This window comes from Bombus vosnesenskii, unplaced genomic scaffold (assembly GCF_011952255.1).
Source record: "Bombus vosnesenskii isolate JDL3184/JDL3185 unplaced genomic scaffold, Bvos_JDL3184-5_v1.1 scf7180000013293, whole genome shotgun sequence".
In the NCBI taxonomy this organism is placed as follows: Eukaryota; Metazoa; Arthropoda; class Insecta; order Hymenoptera; family Apidae; genus Bombus; species Bombus vosnesenskii.
The window spans coordinates 3,392,636-3,411,114 of record NW_022882944.1 but is presented as its reverse complement, the minus strand read 5'-3'; the positions used below and the strand labels follow the sequence as shown (position 1 = coordinate 3,411,114).

At 28.0% G+C, this 18,479-nt stretch overlaps 4 protein-coding genes across 12 annotated transcripts; 1 reads left to right on the top strand and 3 right to left on the bottom strand.

Moving 5' to 3' along the window:
- Nucleotides 1-256: 256 nt before the first annotated feature.
- On the bottom strand, nucleotides 257-2,934 carry LOC117232914 (carbonic anhydrase 2-like). The gene is made up of 7 exons (XM_033492694.1): nucleotides 1,572-2,934; nucleotides 1,470-1,508; nucleotides 1,235-1,402; nucleotides 1,018-1,171; nucleotides 847-952; nucleotides 558-785; nucleotides 257-473 (listed from the first exon to the last, which is right to left on the bottom strand). Exons 1-7 carry the CDS (start codon nucleotides 1,609-1,611, stop codon nucleotides 303-305), a joined length of 906 nt encoding a protein of 301 aa, XP_033348585.1. The 5' UTR covers nucleotides 1,612-2,934; the 3' UTR covers nucleotides 257-302.
- Nucleotides 2,935-2,977: 43 nt separating this feature from the next.
- On the bottom strand, nucleotides 2,978-10,063 carry LOC117232912 (serine/threonine-protein kinase 11-interacting protein). 9 transcript variants are annotated; one of them, XM_033492687.1, is made up of 20 exons: nucleotides 9,769-10,055; nucleotides 9,450-9,687; nucleotides 8,591-9,126; nucleotides 8,221-8,517; nucleotides 7,824-8,017; nucleotides 7,398-7,722; nucleotides 6,912-7,313; nucleotides 6,758-6,836; nucleotides 6,524-6,698; nucleotides 6,321-6,450; nucleotides 6,055-6,243; nucleotides 5,584-5,661; nucleotides 5,071-5,206; nucleotides 4,852-4,955; nucleotides 4,639-4,776; nucleotides 4,368-4,558; nucleotides 4,190-4,287; nucleotides 3,903-4,108; nucleotides 3,514-3,815; nucleotides 2,978-3,411 (listed from the first exon to the last, which is right to left on the bottom strand). In XM_033492687.1, exons 3-20 carry the CDS (start codon nucleotides 9,042-9,044, stop codon nucleotides 3,217-3,219), a joined length of 3,693 nt encoding a protein of 1,230 aa, XP_033348578.1. In that variant the 5' UTR covers nucleotides 9,045-9,126; nucleotides 9,450-9,687; nucleotides 9,769-10,055; the 3' UTR covers nucleotides 2,978-3,216. The 9 variants fall into 9 exon arrangements, with proteins under 9 accessions (XP_033348578.1, XP_033348577.1, XP_033348579.1 ...); XM_033492686.1 differs by having other exon boundaries at nucleotides 4,852-4,976; nucleotides 6,055-6,237; nucleotides 9,769-10,052; XM_033492682.1 differs by having other exon boundaries at nucleotides 3,217-3,411; nucleotides 4,852-4,976; nucleotides 9,764-10,055.
- Nucleotides 10,064-10,083: 20 nt separating this feature from the next.
- LOC117232916 (LDLR chaperone boca) lies at nucleotides 10,084-11,738 on the top strand. The gene is made up of 5 exons (XM_033492697.1): nucleotides 10,084-10,480; nucleotides 10,569-10,643; nucleotides 11,020-11,180; nucleotides 11,260-11,404; nucleotides 11,493-11,738. The coding sequence occupies exons 1-5, from the start codon at nucleotides 10,328-10,330 to the stop codon at nucleotides 11,574-11,576; spliced, it is 618 nt and encodes a 205-aa protein (XP_033348588.1). The 5' UTR covers nucleotides 10,084-10,327; the 3' UTR covers nucleotides 11,577-11,738.
- Nucleotides 11,739-11,875: 137 nt separating this feature from the next.
- LOC117232918 (mitotic-spindle organizing protein 1-like) lies at nucleotides 11,876-13,032 on the bottom strand. Its single transcript, XM_033492700.1, has 2 exons — nucleotides 12,510-13,032; nucleotides 11,876-12,407 (listed from the first exon to the last, which is right to left on the bottom strand). Exon 2 carries the CDS (start codon nucleotides 12,383-12,385, stop codon nucleotides 12,137-12,139), a length of 249 nt encoding a protein of 82 aa, XP_033348591.1. The 5' UTR covers nucleotides 12,386-12,407; nucleotides 12,510-13,032; the 3' UTR covers nucleotides 11,876-12,136.
- Nucleotides 13,033-18,479: the final 5,447 nt, after the last annotated feature.

Genomic DNA, 18,479 nt, shown 5'->3' with positions numbered 1-18,479 from the left:
ATATAAATCAACTTAAAAAGATAAAAGTAATTTTTAAAGCTTTAAAATGCCGCCATTTACAGTACAATTATACCTTGTGATATACTACTCGAAACCATTTAATTTTGCCTAATAAGATATCTTTGTGTAATGTAAATTATTTCTAAGATTACTCATAATTCTTAATTAAACATCATAGAAATTTACATTTTCAATTCAATATTTTTTTAAATATTTTTGAATACTTCACAAAAATATATCGTATTTTATTTTCTTTAAACAACTCAAAGTTGGAAAATTAATTTAATCTAAAATTCATTTAATTATGAAAACCACTTTAAATTCGTAACATTAAAAATCTCTTCGTTATATTTTGCAACTAAATATGGATTTAATCTTCTAACATACACTTTTCTAAGTCCTATATCTTGTAATTTTCTATAATTATCAGTTAACATACCATCTTTACTGAAAAGATTTCTAAATTTCTTTAACTGCAAACAGATAATACATATAGAAATAAATTTCTATGAAAAAAGATATTGATTGAAACTAATTGCAATATAATAAAGGAGTACCTGTGAAACAGATATTGATACAGGCATGGGAAAAATTATCCAGGTTACTACTTCATTACATGGTGGTGTAGTTAATGAACCCTTATAAGTATAAAATACATCCGTATTTTTAGGCAATAATGAAACTAGCTTTATAGGCTTATTTAATGCTATTTCATTATTTAAGAATTGCACGTTTGTTAAGGCATTTACGATAGAGTGTAAGGATTTGTTATCTTCTTCCTGTAACTAAATATAAACCCTAAATAAAGTAACGTTCTGAAAAAAGATTTATTTTATAAGAACTTACTTGGAGAAAGATTCCTAGAACTACAAGACCATTTTTGTAATTTAGTGCATTAGATAAATTTGAATAAGCCCTATTTTTATGAACTATATGCATTTCCATAGGATATCTATAGGATACATGAGAAAATTAAATAAAAATAATAAAGTTTATATATATGTTTTGTTCTTTTACCTAACACCATTTAAGATATGCTCAGATCCCCTGTTATTTTTTGCACCCCAATGAAAGTGCAAATGATCTACTTCATATTCTTCATTTATATCAAGTGAGCCTCCAAATATATAAGGTAGTCTTTTTCTTAAGTGATTATTTATATTAATTACAACTGAAAAAACAGATATAGACTACTTATTAAGTATTATTCTGGGATAAAATCCAATGACAATACCTGAATGACCATTGTTTTCCAAATATAATGGACTGGGTAAAAAATCATGATAGCCAATTACTTCAAGTGCAGGTAAAGGAAGAGTTATTGATTTGGATGATGATATGGATATTGGAGATTGCAATTTTCCAGCACATAATTTAAAATTTTGAATCCATGTATGTTGATCTGGAATATTATATTGAATGAAGAATAAAAATATTATGAGAAATGTATTGGGAGACATTATACATACCACGTTTACTATAGCTAAAGTATCCAGCTATAATTGGTACTAAAAAAATATTTTTCTGTTACAAATAATACAATAAAATAATATAAAAATAATTAAACTTACTAGCTGTCACCAATACTACACATTTTATAATACAGTTCATGTTAATGTAATTTTAATTTATTCTTCCTCACAATTTAGTACTTCAATTTTGCTCTTACAACTCGAACGACATTTAACGATACTATTAACAAGCAACGTAATACGATAATTGCACATTCTTGCAATATATACTTTGTGTATGGGCCCATGAAACACACTAAGTTATTTCTAGCATCTCCCAACTGTTTCATTTACATATTGCATACTCCATTATCATCATTAATACAGGATATCTTATGTACACACATCTCAGTGTATTTTGTTTCAAGTAGAACTATAGTAACACGAAATTCAAGTACATTTGCTCTGTACATAATATTCACTTTTAAGTATATGTTTTTCTTTGATATGACTTTATGATATAGCTTGTATAATAGATATTATAACAATTTATTTACATATATACAAATAATATATACCATCATAATACATTGTTATATTAATTATTTAGAAATTCAACATTTTGCGAAGAATAATCGGTACAATACGTAAATTTACAATTAGCTCTAATATTTAAGCTAAGGTATTAGTGACTTTGACAAAGTTGTTATAAAATTGTCTTACATTTGTTTCATCTTGTTATAAATCGCAATATAATATAGTTTTACAATATGTACACATGCACACGAAATACATATATATGTATAGGTAGAAAGATAAATAATAAAAATCAGCTCATCACAGATTATTATTTAAGTATTGTTCATGATTAAAATTGCATTTATTTCTATAGTATTGCAAAGAAAGCATACAAATTCTTTGAATACTTTTTTATGCTTCTGATATTTCCAAAACATATTTTAAAAAAGACAAGTTTATATACTTTATTCTCTTTGCAATATAAAAATCATGTGATTATAAAAATTTTCATTGTATCGATAACTACATTAAATTGAACGTTATGACAAGTAAAAAACAAATTTGTTGTTGTTGAGTAGAGTATGTATAATGTTCCTAATAATAAAATAATAAATAAACTATAACTTCTGTTTTGTGAAGCATTCAGTTATTTAATGTATACAATAAATTATTGATATAAAAGGTTATGTATTGTATCTTAATATTAATAGCACCATTTGAAATTTTATGTCTTTTAACAAATTGAATATAAAAAATTATTGGAAACCATTTAAAAAGATATATTATTTTTAATATTTCAATACAATTAAAAAAAGTTACCATAAATATATCTGTATAAGATAATTAATTTTTTTAGATATGAAAATGATTGTTCACACTACTTATGAAACTTTTAAATATTTTTCCCAATTTTTACATTGTATTTTCTTATAATAAGTATTTAAATAATCTCTAGTTGGAAAAAGATACAAAATAACAAATCAATTAAAAATAAAAACAAGCAAGTATTATTTATGATATAATATTTGCTATATTATAATTTTTATATATTTTTATTAGTCAAATAATATACTATTCTATGTGGTCATTTGGTGAAATTACAATTTCTGTACAAATTAACTATGAGTTTCACTAACACATCAAAATTGCGTAAACTATTAATTTGATTTAATGAACCTATACTCGTTTAAAAGTTCACATGACGTGTTTTATACGACTAGAATACTTTCCTGTACATATCAGTGTTCTATGCGTTTTCGCTATCTTGTGATTTGCAAACCATATTTTGTAAGGGAATTGAAAACAGTTCCTCCCATGGAGACCGTATAGAAGTAATGACTATTTCAGCAGCACTCATAGAAACGAAGTCTAAAACCCACCTTTCCTCTTGTCCTATTATTTCATCTAAGAAATTCAAAGTTATTGAGGAGCTATAATGTTCCTAAAAATATAACAACCAATACGTTTAATTATAAAAAATCAAAATACAGCTTTTCGTAAAGATTTCCTTTTTTAATTTTACTAATATCATTTCGATACTTACAACTCCAATCAAATTGCTCATTGCTTGTTCTCTTATTATCTGTGGCAACTCCTTGTTGCCTGGAAGAAGCCACTGCATATTGCATATTACCAAGACGGAGGTAGTCACTATTAAGCTTGATAATTTCAGCTGAATTTCGAGGTCTTGATATTTTAACAAGGCAGAAGAGAATAAAGCAAGGTGCCTAACAGTATCTTTATCTTGGTAGTTTTTGCAATTTTTTAATAATTCATGCATTAAAGAAGTACAATGTTCTGATATTTTGAGTTCGACTTCTTCACAAATCGGTGGTAATAAAAAATCTGCAAATAAAGAACAATTTATTTAATAACGAAGTTATTGGCTGGATAGTATTTAAGTATAAAATAAACGACGTTTCTATTCTTTACCAGTAACATAAAGCAAAAAGTTGAGCGTTCTTTGTAAGTCTTGTAAAACGCATAAAAATGTAATAGTAGAATTCAATTCGTCATTTGTTTTGTTAGGTTGTTCTAATTCAATCAAGACACCTTGCTTAAATGGTATCGGAGAGAAACGTCTTAATCTATCTATAGTCCAGCTAATTTCTTTATGCAACCAGCGTTGTGGGTCTTCTCTATAATAACAACAATATAAAAATAGAACAGATTTCCAATAAATGGAATTCTAATAAAATTATGTTTTATTTTATCATTACCCTTCTGGTCCAACAATTTTAAGAATATAAACTTTCGATGTAGATAAAACCACACAACCAGGAAATGTATCTTTTGTATTTTGCATTAGGATCTCTGCCTAAAAATTTACGAATAAATTAACAACATTCAGTTAGAATGTTAGTTTAACGGCTTGGATTATATGAAGTTCAATATTACCCTGAGAAGAAGAATAAGCTCTTCGTTTTCATGTTCAAATATATTTAAAATGATGTGTAGTTTTATTCTATGATCTATACTACTGAAATCCTCATAAGAATACTGGATATTACTACCCATTAAATGCGACGTTTCTTCCGTTTTTAGCTCTAATGGTTTATTACTGCCAATTTTTATACTCTGAAGTAGTCCTAAAATTATTCACATTAAATAAATATTGATATATACACAAATTAAATGTTAATATATGTTAGTATATAATTTTACTAACCTCCTAGCATAGAAGTTAAATTTGTTACTGGCGTAGATTTGGTCTCTTTATCATTATTACTAAGGGATTTTTCATCTGCACTAATTTGTCTCATTGCTTTGTTTTCATATGCGGTACAAATACTATTCGTTAAAGAACCTGTAGACATAGCATTTTAATAATAAATCTAAAATAATTTTTATAACAAAAAGAAAAATGAAAGTTTTAACAAACCTGAAGAGCTACTCTCTGTTAAACCAGTCATGATTGGTGCTGCATCTGGTATTGTTAAAAGACATGGAGCAACTGCAGCACGTCTTTCCTCCGAAGAACGCTTTCTATGTGGTGTAAGATGTGTTCTGTATTAATATGAACATAATATAGAACAAATTTTACATAAATGAACATATTGAATAATTGTCTATACCAAAAATATTAAAAATTATAATTTACCTTGACCCATCATCTAGAACTTCAATGCTACTTTCACTTGGATTGCTGAGTACTTCTATATCACTTTCATATTTTTTATCTAGTACATTTGCAGATGGTGTTGATTCTCTTGATTCCTCTAAACTTGTTGCTGAACCTATTAATAACAAAGTAAAGTAATTACAACTCATCTAAATTTAATATATACTATTTGTTATTTGAATACATTAATCAAACAGATACTCATACTTTTCTTTTTGTTTTATTTAACTTGAAAAGGCCACATTTTCCTTTATAGGTTTCTATGTATTTTTTCTTATGGCTAGTTCTTTTGATGCAAATTGTTATAATTGTTTAGAATAAACGAATGTATCGTAAAAACAAAAATGAAGATATGAGCCTAAGATATTTAATAATAGTAGTATAGAATCGTAGATAGTAAAGCAACTAATATCATAGCTTTATATCTTCAATCATGAAGAAAGCTTGAGAAAACAGAAAATGCTGTAATAAGATAGTGTGACTGAAGCTTACAGCGAACTTGAGCTTGGATGTGAGAGTCGGAGTGCACCAAAGAAGTGGTGACGGATATAGCTCGTACCCCCGCTCCACCTGCACCGGGATTAGTATGTTATAGTCTCAGTCAATAGTACAATGCACGGATATGCAGTCAGCAGTTACGAAATTAGTGCATCCACATTTGATAAATTAATAAATATTATTTTTATCATAGAACTTAAAGATACTAGTATTACAAAAATTTAACATTATAAACAAATAAATATATATGGTTAATTTTTATTATCGAAACCTCATAAATACATAGCTCTTATTACATGCTTAATATTTTAAAATAAATAAATTTGAACACCACGCATAAATTATAAAAACTGTGTTATATGAAGTAAACTCAAGATATTACAGCTCATTATTAAAAAATCCACAACTTTTGTCAGATGTTTCATTCATTTTCATATTACATGCACAGATCTGAGTGAGACTTACCAATGCTAGAAGAAGATTCAGAATGTTGTAGATTGGTTTTTACTGAATTCTCAGAATGTTGATTTTTGGTTACGCTTCCCAATAAACCTTTAGAAGTATCATTTTCCATATCCAACATCGATAATTCGTCTGTTTCTATAACTAAAGTACTTCCACAGGTGGGACATTTCAATTGGTTTGTACCTGGAACTTGGAATTTTTTACAATACTGAACGTGCTTGTAACTTATAATGTCTTCCAATCTATAACTATTATTGAAAATGTACCTGATGCAGATGAACTTATGAAAATATATTCTGAATCTTGGGAAAAATGAGTTGAACATTTCATACATTTAAAAACTTTCAACAATATCGTTCTTTTTTCTATTCTCTCGTTAATTATTTGAACTATTTCCTACAAAATATGTAGTACATTAATACTATTTACATGTTATTTATATCTATGTTTGTATTTTCTTATTTCTTACTTTTGCAATGTTTGGTTCTACGAAATATCTCCTGTTTTTACGATGTTCGCGTGTGGTATCGAAAATTATATCTACTGTCACTGGTTCACTTCTACCAAGTACACACGATAATACAGAACTTGTTGACCAACAGCATCTCAGTTTCCCAGTAAGTGAATCTCTCTCTCGAATAACACTATAATTATATTATAAAATGAAAGTGTAAAATTTTTTAATACAATAAAGAATACGTACTGTGTTGTTATTATTAAAAACAAATCTTCCAATTCGTTTGAATTTTTCCTTTTTTGAACCCGGTACAAATTCCCAACTTCTAGATATTAAAAATGCAACAATTAAAATAAAGTAATTTTTTAACGATATATACAATTTACTCTTTATAATATACCTTGTTCTGGATCATAAGGAGGCTCAGATAGATTCTCAAGAACGCTTGTGTCATTGTTCAGTAAAACCTCAGAAATATTCTCTTCTTCGGTTAATACTTTACTTCTATTTTTTTCGTCGTTAAATTCATTAATTTCTTGCTTTAAAGATTCAGATTTATCGTTTAATTCAATGTGTGTATCTTTCATCAAAAGATTCACAGAATCTTCAATACTATGCACAATATCTTTAGCGTTTAAATTTTCTATCGTAAATTCCGATGTTATTGAATATGTTGGAGGTTGTATTCCCATAATATCTTGAACAAATGTGCCAGCTTGACTACTTAACCACTTATCTTCTCCATATCTTCTTCGTATCTCCAAAATTTGTTTTTTTGTTTCTAAATGTCCTTTCGAAATTTCTGTGAATAATAATATCAAAAGAATAATATATTATATGAGTCAACATCATAAAAAAATGATTAAAATTGAAAGTAATTTATTACCTAAGCAAGAAATACTACGATCTGCTTTTAAATCATCTTTTTCTTGCTCGACTTCCGCGATAACTGCTTCCTTTATGCTTGATTTCTTTTTACTTTTAGAAAAACTTTTTTCCATGCTACCTGTCCCTTCTGCAGATGTTCCTGCTACAAAATCACTAATCGTAGACGTGTTAATAGATGTAAGTAAACTACTAGAATTTAAGGAATTTGACACTGAGTTGAGTAACTCGTTCGACACGGATTTTTCAGATCTGACGATAAAGAATCGATTTTCTGCAATAATTTGCTTCTCTAATCTTGAAAGTGATGAATGATCTACAACCAACTAAATCGTGAAATTTTATTTATACTTATATAATACTTAAATATTGCGAAATTTACATTTTGTAATAATATAACATATTATCGTTTTTAACATCTACCTACCTTGCTATCACTCAAACATGGATGTAAATGTTTTATGGATAATAATCGATGTTTTGGATGATATGACAAGGGATTGCCTTCTAAGGATACCCATAACAAAGCAGACATTTTCTCTAAAGGCCACAAGACTGAATGTTCCATTAAACAATTGTAAGATAAATCTAATGCTGTTAAACATTCCAAACTTTGCAAACCTGTTTGAACAAAAATAATTCATAAATATATTTTTGCTTTTATAAATTATGTATGTATGTGCAATGGCATAAGCAAACTGACAATATGAAAGCAGAATGGCTTTAGAAACACCATTTTTTGATGTAACACTAATGTACTGAAAGAAATATAAAGCTTAAACTTAAACTCAAACTCAAAATAATTAAATACATTAATACATTACCATTTAAACTTTCTATGTAATTATTCTTCAGAACTAGTACTTGTAATAAACGTGATGCAGCTTCATTAAAGGTGGGTACTGTTTCAAGTTTATTATATCCAAGATTTACATGTTTTAAATTTGGTAAACAAGATAATTCATCTGCAGATGTTATCAAGTTATGACTTAAATCTATTACTTGTAACCATGGTACTAACTCTAAAGATGTATCCAATTTTTCAAGAGCATTGTGTGGTAATGCCAAATGTCTCAAAGAACCCCATACAAAACCAACACCAGTATCACCACCACAATTTACTGCATAAAAATAATGTTTATAATATTAAATCCATTTTTTAATTAAAAATTATAACTTTTTAATTATAATTACCCAAGAGTTGTTTTACAGTACAAACTCCTTTTCTACCAGTACAAACAATGCTTTCAAGTTGGCCTCTAACACTTCTGAGTCCTTTTACAGTATCAATGTTAATTTTTTTTAATTCTAGATATTTCAAACACCTAAATTTAGTAATATCAATGGGTATCTTAGGATTGCTTGGACAATAAGTCACTTTTAGTCCAATTGTCTTCTGCACAAAGTCATGTAGAAATTTGAGGTCACGGAAAATGTCAATTTTTGAGCTGTTGCATACTTGAAATGAAGCTTCTAAATTTTCACATCCATCAACGATCAGAGAAAAAGCTTCATTTAAATTATATAGTAAAGTAGTTGACAAAGAGAGTTTGCCAGATGCATTTAATACTTTTTCTCCATTCTGATGCAGGAGCTTTCCAAGTACCATTATCTCTTGCATAATAGCTTCATTTTGAATTTTACTCATTTTTATATCCTTTCCAATTTATAAAAGCCAACAAATTTCAATGATGATTTTAAGATTGATTCCAATGTACCTTCATATCAATCTAAAAAGTAGCAAAATAAAATTAATATAATAATGTAATGTAAAAAGTTTCATTTAATCATTAATAACATTTTACAGATCACTCAATTTTTCTTACAATATATCTAAAAATTCTTATTTTCAGTTTTGTAAATAAAATGCTTTTATAATTAACACAATGCGCCTTAAACATTTTCTACTACATTAAATAGAAAACAAAGTTTATATATTATTCAGAAAAATGTTTAGACAGTTCTATTCTTATATTTTTAATTGTAAATCATAGCAAAAAATTAATGCACAATATTAATTTAGCAAATATAAAGGAAATGGCAAAGCACTTACTAGATTATTATACATTGCTTAGATCATCCGCTTGATCAGTGAAAAATACATAATTAAGTGACAAACGATGCAGGAAGTACAGTCTCACACATGTTATCACAAATAAGCAATACAAGAGATTATGTGTCTATCAATGACTAATAAATAATCAGTCGTGTAATGTTATCTATCATCTTGCAATTGAATAACCTTAACTTGCGTTATTATCTTGCATGCACTCTCACCAAAAAACGAAACCCTAAAAGACATACTAAATATTTATAAACAATTCAATTATATTACATAACTGTTACAACCAGTGTTACAAAATTCACATTACTGCGTATTGTAATACTGTAGATGCACCTCAAAAATCGTTTCAACACAAGAGAAAAAAAGTTAGGAAAACGTTTCTGCCCTACTTTGTATCCAAATAATACAGTTAATTGGAATAATTTATTTCGTTAGTAACAAGATAAGCGAATTATTTCTCGTGGTACAAGCTTTAGTAAATAGTCACTATGAAATTTTTAATGAGGTTAAACAATGGCAAAAGTGACATACTGACTGTAATTTGCAATTTATAACATTGTATAAAACTGTCGGCATTGTTGTCTTTCTTGTCATCATTTCAAGTACGATAGGTGGCAACACTAATCACGTTTTTGTACTGATGTAAGATGAATGAAACTTGTTCTTGTTAAGGACAAATTCATTCTTATTTCAGTCGTGTGTATTGAGATTGAGATATATTATAAAAGAATAAATTTCAAATATAGATTTCTTAGAAAAACTTCTATAAAATTTTTTGTAATTTATTAGGAACATTTAAAATGTATTAACTATTTCAAAGAACTGTAAATTTTGGATTGATGTGTTGATTTTTACAATTCTTAAATATGAGGAACGAAATTATTATTTATAGTATATTTTTGTTAATTTACGTGAATGCAATCGATGATAGAAAATCGAATAAAAAAAAGTCATGGCGAGACAAAGATATACGTGATATGAATGATGCAGATTTAGAACTCTTGTTAGATCAGTGGGAGGTATATTACGTTTTTTTTCAATTTTTTAAATTCCATATTTACATAGAGTAAAAGGAATTAACAAAGATTATAATTCTTTTATTATTAGGAAAATGATGAACCATTGGAACCAGATGAATTACCAGAACATCTTAGGCCTAGCCCAAAAATTGATTTATCGAAGGTAGTGTATTTAAAAAACTTTATGAATTAATTTTGTATACCTTTACTGACTATAAAAAATATTTACATATATCATTCTTTTTTATAGTACTAAATTTTCATAGTCATATTAAAGTATTTATCAAATTTAGTATTCTTGAACTTAATTAACTCTTTACCTTATAAATGGGTTATGGATAAAATCCAATGAAAGCAGTTCCAAAATGCCTTCTTTTAACTACTGAATAACATCAAAATCAAAAAATTAACAAAATTGTACTTATTATATCTTTCTCTTGTGTTATCTATATTTATTTACATAATCTTTTTGTTTAGCTTGTTATATCATGTTTTCTGCGTGTGTTCTTCTGTGTAATCTATATTTATTTATATAATAGCTTGATATGTCAAATCCTGACAATGTACTGAAAGTGACAAAAAAAGGTAAAAGTGTGATGATGTTTGTTGATACAAATGAAGATTTGTCAGTTGAAGAAGCTGAGACTATAATGAAAATTTGGCAGACTAGTCTTCAAAATAATCATATTATTGCCGAAAGGTAGTATTTTTTCTTAATTTTATACTTAATGTGTTAAAATAATAAAAGCGCTTATATAATATAGTTGAATCCTTTACAGATATCCAATTGATCAAAAAAGGTCTGTGTTTCTATTTCACGAGGGTTCTCAAGCTGTAGATGCAAAAAACTTTTTCTTGGAACAACCAGAATTGTCTCATGTGACTCTTGAAGGCCAAACTTATTTTAGGGATCCAAAGAAACAGGTATGAGAATACTAAAATACATTAACAAAAGAAAAGGGTAACGAAATAAAAATTTGTATGATCTATAATGATCTGATGACTTTTTTAGAATGAAAGAATGGCAAAACTTAATAAACAAGCAAGTAAACGAAATATTAAAAAGGACAATAGTAACAAACAAGAGGAGCTATAATTTATATTATAAATTTTTCGAAGATACTGAATATTTTTCATTTGTATATTTTTGTACATGTAGGTATATATCTATATCTATAAGCAAATAAGTACAGGACAATTTTTGATACAAATATTTTTTGTTTGTAAAAATATACAACTTAAATTACTTTTATTTAAATATTTCATAACTTACTGAAATACTTATAAATATCATAAATAAACTTGATTTATCCTATAGAAAAGTGAAATCTCTCTTTCCTACATCATTTCTACAGCAAAATAAATGTATTTCATATGCAATGTTATAAACAGTACTTATTAGTCACATGTTTATTGGCCTTATGCTAGAACAATTACAAATGTTAAAAGTGAAAGACATTGACAAATTCAACTAATAGCAATTCATCAGTAACATCACTAAAGATATAATAGTAGGCAACAATCAATAATCTCATAAGCAATACAAACAATTCAATATTTCATTGTTGAGAATATATAATCGTAATATGTGTACAAAATTATAGATTAACAGAGTTCATTTGAGTATGTAAATTATGAAGAAGACATAATTGGCGATTACTTATTTAAACTAGACTTGCTCGTGGGAGAATCAAGTTGATTCATACTATCCATAGCTCTTACTTCTCTTTGTAATTCTTTAACAACTGTTGCAAGCGCATATGGATTTACGCCGTTCTCGCATAATCGTATGCATATACTTAACGTTGTAGGATCTAGATTTGTATTTAATAGCTTCGAGATTTGGTAAAGCGTTTGAAATGTTTTGCGAGCAGCGTTTATTTGATGATGCACAGGTTCTGGCATGCTGCCTCGGTTTCGGTCTTTTCTATAAAATCAAAAGTAAAACGGTAATATAAAGATAATCAATCAAATCAATATAAAAAAAGGTTATGTTTTTATGTAAAAGAATTGTTCTATGAATACGTACTCTCCGTTGTGAGACAGTTTGACGTCGGGGTTAAATCACTATTGAATCACAATTTACAAATAAAATAATAAGCATAAAATGCGAAATACAACGTTATTTAATTTGTGTGTTTTAACAAGATTCTCATCTGTTTGAATGGCTTAATTTTGTTATTTTACGGAGGTTGTTTCTATAACAACCGTCAAAAAGGCAAATTTATTTTTTAAAAAATATCGTATTTTTAATTTATACACTTGTACAAAGGCAAAGAGTTCAAGTCGGAAAGGTAAATAAAACCATGTGATTGAAATATAGGAGATACTAGAAGGTTATCTTCACAATTTTGTGATATACAATAGGACAATTTTATCGATGAAAGAAAAGCTGAGAGAAAACCTCTTAATTAGCTTTTTTCAGTAATGAAAATTTGTTCAATTTATGGATACTGATACTCTAACTACGTAGAGGTAAAAAGGTGAAATTAATCGCTATTTTTCTCTTTGTCGCATGGTATCGTCCTTCTTGTTTAACATCAGTCTATACGTCTGTTCTTGTTGCACAATATTGCGTTCTTTGCCTAGGGAAAACTTATGTACTACCATCTATCCTTAGATACTCTAAGTTACTATTCTTTCCAATCTGGTAGATGGCAGTACATGGCTCATTTGTAAGCAAAATTAGCACTTGTCCTATAACGAATCAGATTATTTAAAAAATAAAGAATGTTGGATATAACAGTGCATCTTACAATGATTTTAGAGGAAAAAAGGTACATTGAAGATAATAATGACCATCTCCCTTTATTCCTCTAAATATACAATTCAGTTGTGACGAGATATAAGTTCTTCACACGTTGCAAAGACCCGACGTGAAGATATAATTTCTTTAAAAATCATTCGTCGGTACTCAGTATAATTATTTCTCGATCTAATGAACGAAGGATCGGGAGTATGGACACTAGAAGTATCAGAGAAAGGCCTGGGCAAAGGACAACACGGTGATTATGAACTATCGCATGCAAAAATGTTCCTTGTCTTTCTTCTTTAATTAATAATATAGGTGATATTCGAATTCTACAGAAAAACTGGCAGTATAAGAATTAACAAATGTACTCTACGGAGCATCTAGATGCAATGTATCACCAAAGTATTCGAACGATCATTATAAAGCGTTTTATTTTACAAAATATATTGTATAGCATTTTAAAAAGTAGATACATACATAACATCGAAAATAAAAGATAAAAAACGGCTTTACTAATATTTTTTGTCTTGATCGATTTATTACCGACTTATAATTTCCCGATAAATTAACTTAAATAATTCATTATTTTGAAATTAAAACCGTTTCGAATTCTTTGGCGACGCGGAATCAATCGCTAATCGATTCACTTTAATGGCTAATCGTAAATTCTTGTCATAAAAAACTGCTTGAAAGCTTAACTATCGAGTCGTATATTCTATGAATTATATAACTCAATACTTCGTAAGTACACGCTAAATGTCTCTATCATAATAAATTTTGATTCGTTACTCGTGCTTTACGCTACTGTAACCAAGTTTAAATCCAAATCACCTAAAACAAGATTCTTAAGATGTAAAAACAATGTTAGAATCATTGACAGATATATTTTCTTTGTTGCAATTAAGCGAATCAACCAATCGTAACGGTCAAATGAATTAAATTAGAAACTCAAATCGACCCAACTATCAATAGTATCGATACTTGTTAACGATAATTATGTTGTTTTTGACTCGATTTAAACCAAGAATCCCCAGTCGTTCGATCGATCACTGCTAATCGATTATTAGATGCTTCATTTAAATTTTTGTACACAAAGAAGCAAATAAGTGTACAAGTTAAAATACGGTTCTATAAATTTTGATACAATTGGAAACATTGGTTTACAGTTCAACAAGATAAATTCTAAAGATCAATAAAGTTAATTACGATCTATGTTACCTCTAATGCTCATGAATTGACTATGACTACTTCGATCTATACAGAATGTTTCAAAATATGCGGAAAAAAGTTAAAATTTAAATTGCAAACTTTTTCAAATGAAAAGTATATTTCAAATCTGTATACGAAAAAATGTTTTTCCAAGAAAAAATCGTTTTTGACGTACTCATATTTTGAAATATTCTGTATAGTACCTCATTATTCTCATTTCGAGAAAGAAACCAACACGTACTAGATTTACGATCTAATAAGTTCCTCAAAATTTGATTCTTAAACATCGATCTTACGCTTCTATATTTCAAATTGAATGGCTGTCCTGATTTTGAAACGACCAGTAAGCACGCACGATATGTAACGATCTAAATTACAATTCTTTTCGAAAGGAATAAGCTAAATCATTGACTAACAAAAGTGTAACATTTAATTTCTCTTACGTTCTAAAACGCGTTGACAAAACCGTGTTCAATTCTTTTGGCGGGAAATTTGAATTCTCTTTTCTTTCTTTTTTTGTAACGGAAATGATCGTCAAATGTTTGTGTATAAATTTGTTTCATTGTAAAATGTTGGACAAGTTCCTGAAAATTTTAGTTCAAAAAAGTATCATTGATATTCTGTAAGATAGGGCACTTCCGGTTTCATTATTTTAGAAAATGACGAAAACTTAAAACGAGGAAAAAATATTGAATAATTTTAGATTAATAATTTTTCAATTGTACTAAAGCATTAAATAATAATAAAAAATTATTTTTTTCATTGAAAATTATCGTATTTTATGATTGAAAATTCTTTCTTTTGAAACCGGAAATACTCCGTATTTTCCTACTCCTTATCGTCGCTTGGAGACTTTTATTCTTAAGTATGCTTCCAGTTGTTTCATAGAAAATTGTTTTTTTCTTTTTTCTTTTTTAATTATAACATTCGTTGTTTCCATCTTCTGAAGTCTCACTTTTGTTTTTCTTAGAAAATATATAAAAATCGTTTAATATTAGCGATACACACGCATACTTGTCGCCAAGAAGCATCGATAATCGCTTCTTATATCGATTTCTTTTATTTTATTTTTATCCAGGTGAAAAAAACTTCCATTTAAAATTCGAAGAAACTTTCGTGCAATTAGAAAAATCTTTTCTTTCCAAAATCCTCGGTCATCAGAATTTTTTGTCCGCCTCCGGATGCAATTGACTTGTTCAGTTAGAAAACCCAGAAACAAGCGGCTTTCAATTAATATTCTCGACTTGTGAACTCTCCACGTTAACGCTTTCATTCATTATTAGGAACAATGGACAACGGATTCTTGATTGTAGCATACTTTCACTCTTTTTGGTCTAAAAATTGAAAAAAATTTTAATATAAAAAAAGGTAAATTTATAATTTATTTTTAATTTTTCAATTATTTAAAGATGTTCGTATTTGACGAAAAACTTTAGTTATTTTTTATACAAAATGAAAAAACAAAATTTTTAATATCTAAAAATTGGTGTTGTCATTTCATTAAAAAATTGTTTTCATTAAGAAAAGATAGAAAATAAATAATTAAAAAAATTACAATTTATACCTATAGGTTTAAATTTGTAATAGCTGATTATTCAGAAATGGTAGAGATCCGAATTGTTTACGGACTCTATCTGAGTGTCTCTATCTGAGAATCATCGTTATTTAATAATATAGTTGCTATAGGAACGCGCTTAGCAACCTATGCGTCTTCGACTTCTATTAAAACACCATGATGAAGGATTTCATTGATTAACAAGTAACAGTGCGAGTGCTACAAAGAGACAACAACGGTCAACAAACGGTACTTATCCTAAATTCTTTTTCTAACTTGAGCCTCTATCTCGAAAGATTTACGATTAAAAAGAAAAATTACATATAATATATATGTATGTATATATAATATTGCCTAAAAACTTTGAGGCAAGGTAACTATTATTTTTAAACGATTCTAGTTAATTCCAGATGGCTAGATGATTCAGCAAATTAATATCCATTTGATTATAACGGATACTAATTATTATTAATGATTTTGTAAATCCGCGCCTCATTACTACAGGTACTTGGGGGACTCAAAAAATGGACTAAAAATTCTGATCTATCTATAAAGTATCTAAATTACTCGCTATTATTCAAATTAGCCTATTTTCCAATAAAGAAAATTTAATATCAGATATTATTGTTTGTAAATAATTATGGAAAAAGAATGTTTTTGAAAAATTATTGAGTAGTTTTATAACGTTCTAGTGGTTTTTAAAGATCTTATAAAATGGATCTTGGTATAAACGTGTTTTCAAGGTGCATGTGCAAAATTTGAAAGGATACTCTAGCTTGAAAAGACACACCTGGTGTTGTATATTGATAAAACGTGGCTGTATGTTACTAAAAAAAAGTTGGAGATCCTATGATCGACGCAAGCTGCCTACGTCTATGTCGACTATCATGGTCGTGCAAACGTTCAATCGACGATAAATCGTTCGATTTTTTAATAACAAATTCGTCTCATATAATACCATGTGATTTTTCATTCTTTTCTCCTCTCAGATTTTTTTCCTCTAAATCACTAGATAATTATTGCAATTTGGTGTTTCGTTTTGTGGAACGATCACTAATTGAAACACCCTCTATGTATTGAACAAGAATATATAATCTTACCTATGATTTAATTTTTCTTTATATCTTTATGACAATTATTTCCTCCTTTTCAAACATTTTAACAGATTTATCGATATTAGAAAACTGATTCTCTGCTATCGCTCTTACACCTACGATATTATGTAATTCTACTTTAATAACTTCGTAAAACAGTTGAACCCTATAGGGACATATCATATGATATAATTGTATAGTATTCAATATGAAAGAGATAACAGAATATCGTCTTGATCTTATTTCCTCAGGAGAACCACATTGTTTTCGTATACCTTTTTCTTTCAACTCCTTACGACATGTGAGATTGTCTCAAATGAAAATCGAACTTCTTCTTTGTTCGTGAGGCTCTATCGCCGAATGCTCGTTGCACGCTTGAATTTTTAATACGTAAACTCTTCGTGTAAGCACGTACGAAAGCAATGCTTTCTAAAACAAATATCTTGTTCGTTAAGCACAGAATGTTACTAAAAAAATGAAAAATCATTCTATGATATTTAATTTAATAGTGTAATTCAATATTTTCTGTATTATATATTATAATAGACAGAAATGAAGACAGAAGTAATAGACAAAAATTTGTACTCTACGTAGTGTACAATAAATTTTCGGTTTTGTATTTTTCAAAAATTTAAACAAATTATTTAAAAAATTGTAAATAAAAATTATAAAGATAAATTCATTATATCAATCACATTATAAAACTAGAAACATTCTGTGCATGATTAATTGTTTCAAATCGATACTTAGTACGTACTGCCTCATTTTCAGCATCTTCCAAATTACATAATCTTGTAGATAAAATCGTATCTTTCAATCGTGTACACAGTCATACCCATACCTCGTTTTATCGCGTACGAAAGGAATAGTATAATTTTTTTACTCGAAGTTTGGCACGGAAGTGAAAGAAGACAAAATGCTGTTTCATGTTGAATTCTTCTCGTTTTTAGCGTGTTTTCTTCTCTTTGGCGAAAACGATAGTGTTAAATACTTTTTTTTGATATTCAAAAGTTCTTCCCCTAAATAAAGTTGAAGTATTCGACATCATTGATAGTTGCTTATTTAATATTCTTCCTCCATGATATATTCGTCGAATTAATTTATATTTTTCCCCTTAATTTGTTAATACAATTCTTTTAGTCTTAACTCGTGTGATAATATTCGACTTTGTAATGTCGATTCCACAATTGACAAGTCGTTCATCTCCCTCTTATAATGGGGATGCTCTACTCCCATTATATCTGGATGCTTAACAGATTTGCTTACGTGATGTAAAATAGTTCTTCCGCAAGAAGAAATATCTTATAGCTCGTTCGCCTATCGACCGCGAGAGTTTAATTGAATTCTTGAACTCGCAAGATTCTTAAGGGCTTCATTCTTTTTGTTTTC

Coding starts and splice junctions, on each gene's coding strand:
- LOC117232918 (XM_033492700.1), bottom strand. CDS start 12,385: ATGCCAGAACCTGTGCATCATCAAATAAACGCTGCTCGCAAAACATTT.
- LOC117232916 (XM_033492697.1), top strand. CDS start 10,328: ATGAGGAACGAAATTATTATTTATAGTATATTTTTGTTAATTTACGTG. Junction 11,181..11,259: donor AATCATATTATTGCCGAAAG/GTAGTATTTTTT, acceptor AATCCTTTACAG/ATATCCAATTGATCAAAAAA. Junction 11,405..11,492: donor TTAGGGATCCAAAGAAACAG/GTATGAGAATAC, acceptor TGACTTTTTTAG/AATGAAAGAATGGCAAAACT.
- LOC117232912 (XM_033492684.1), bottom strand. CDS start 9,044: ATGAGTAAAATTCAAAATGAAGCTATTATGCAAGAGATAATGGTACTT. Junction 5,662..6,054: donor TGAATCTTCTTCTAGCATTG/GTAAGTCTCACT, acceptor ATCCCGGTGCAG/GTGGAGCGGGGGTACGAGCT. Junction 3,816..3,902: donor CTTTTTGCTTTATGTTACTG/GTAAAGAATAGA, acceptor CTTTATTTGCAG/ATTTTTTATTACCACCGATT.
- LOC117232914 (XM_033492694.1), bottom strand. CDS start 1,611: ATGAACTGTATTATAAAATGTGTAGTATTGGTGACAGCTA. Junction 1,403..1,469: donor CTTTAGCTATAGTAAACGTG/GTATGTATAATG, acceptor ATAATATTCCAG/ATCAACATACATGGATTCAA. Junction 1,172..1,234: donor GGAAAACAATGGTCATTCAG/GTATTGTCATTG, acceptor CTGTTTTTTCAG/TTGTAATTAATATAAATAAT.